We start from the raw sequence: 891 nt of genomic DNA, 5'->3' as shown, positions 1-891 counted from the left end.
AAACTTAAAAATGTGGCGTGTTCTGCGTGGGGCCCCAATCTTCGCCAAACCCGCCCCGGGCGGGGGCGGGAGCAGCTCTGGCGGCCGGGGAAGCGGGGAGGGTCCCCGGCATCGCCGGGGGAGCGCGGAGTGGGGGGGGGACCCGGCATCACCGGGCGAGCGCAGCGGGGGCAGCCCGGGCATCACCGTGCGCCGGCGGAGTATTTGGCCTTGGTGATCAGGTAGAGGACGATGTCCTGGTGGCCCCCGAAGGCGGCGATGTGCAGGGCGCTCCAGCCGTCGCGGTTGGCCAGGCGGATATCGGCGCCGAACTTGACCAGGAGCTTGACGAGCTCGAGGTTACCGTCGATGACGGACTGGTGCAGCGCCGTCTGCCCCTCGGGCCCGAAGGAGTTGACGTTGAACTCGCAGTTCGTCATGTTCTGCAGCAGCGACTGCAGCTCCTTGGTGTTGCCGCGCCGCACCGCCTCCTGGAACACCCGCTGGCTGGGGGGCGGCGGCGGCGCCGCGCACGGCGACACCTCGCTCTGGCTCATGCCGCCGCCTCGGCCCCGCCGTCCCGCATGGACGGCGACGGCGGCGCCCGCCCGGGCATGCGGCTGCGTGCGGGCGGGCGGTGCTGCGGCCGCTGCCGGGGCTGGGCTGGGCTGTGGTGGTGCCGCCGCTGCCGCGCCCCAGCCTCGCCGCTCTGCGCCCACTGCCCCGCTGCCCGCGCCCCACAGCTCTGCGGCGCCCCGGCCCGCGCGCGCCTTTTACCCGCCCTTTTATTTGCATAACAATGGCACGGCCGTGACGCGACATGGGGGCGGGGCCGCGCGCCGCGCGCCTACTGGCCCGAGAGGGCGCGGGAGGCGTGGTAGAGCGGGGAGGACACGCCCCCTCCGCGGGATG

General features: G+C 73.7%; 1 protein-coding gene across 1 annotated transcript; it reads right to left on the bottom strand.

Moving 5' to 3' along the window:
- NRARP (NOTCH regulated ankyrin repeat protein) lies at nucleotides 1-612 on the bottom strand. Its single transcript, XM_053962465.1, has one exon. It carries the CDS (start codon nucleotides 534-536, stop codon nucleotides 183-185), a length of 354 nt encoding a protein of 117 aa, XP_053818440.1. The 5' UTR covers nucleotides 537-612; the 3' UTR covers nucleotides 1-182.
- Nucleotides 613-891: the final 279 nt, after the last annotated feature.

This window comes from Vidua chalybeata, chromosome 21 (assembly GCF_026979565.1).
Source record: "Vidua chalybeata isolate OUT-0048 chromosome 21, bVidCha1 merged haplotype, whole genome shotgun sequence".
Lineage (NCBI taxonomy): Eukaryota > Metazoa > Chordata > Aves > Passeriformes > Viduidae > Vidua > Vidua chalybeata.
Note: the sequence above shows the minus strand (reverse complement) of the source record. Positions and strands in the feature narration are given on the sequence as shown.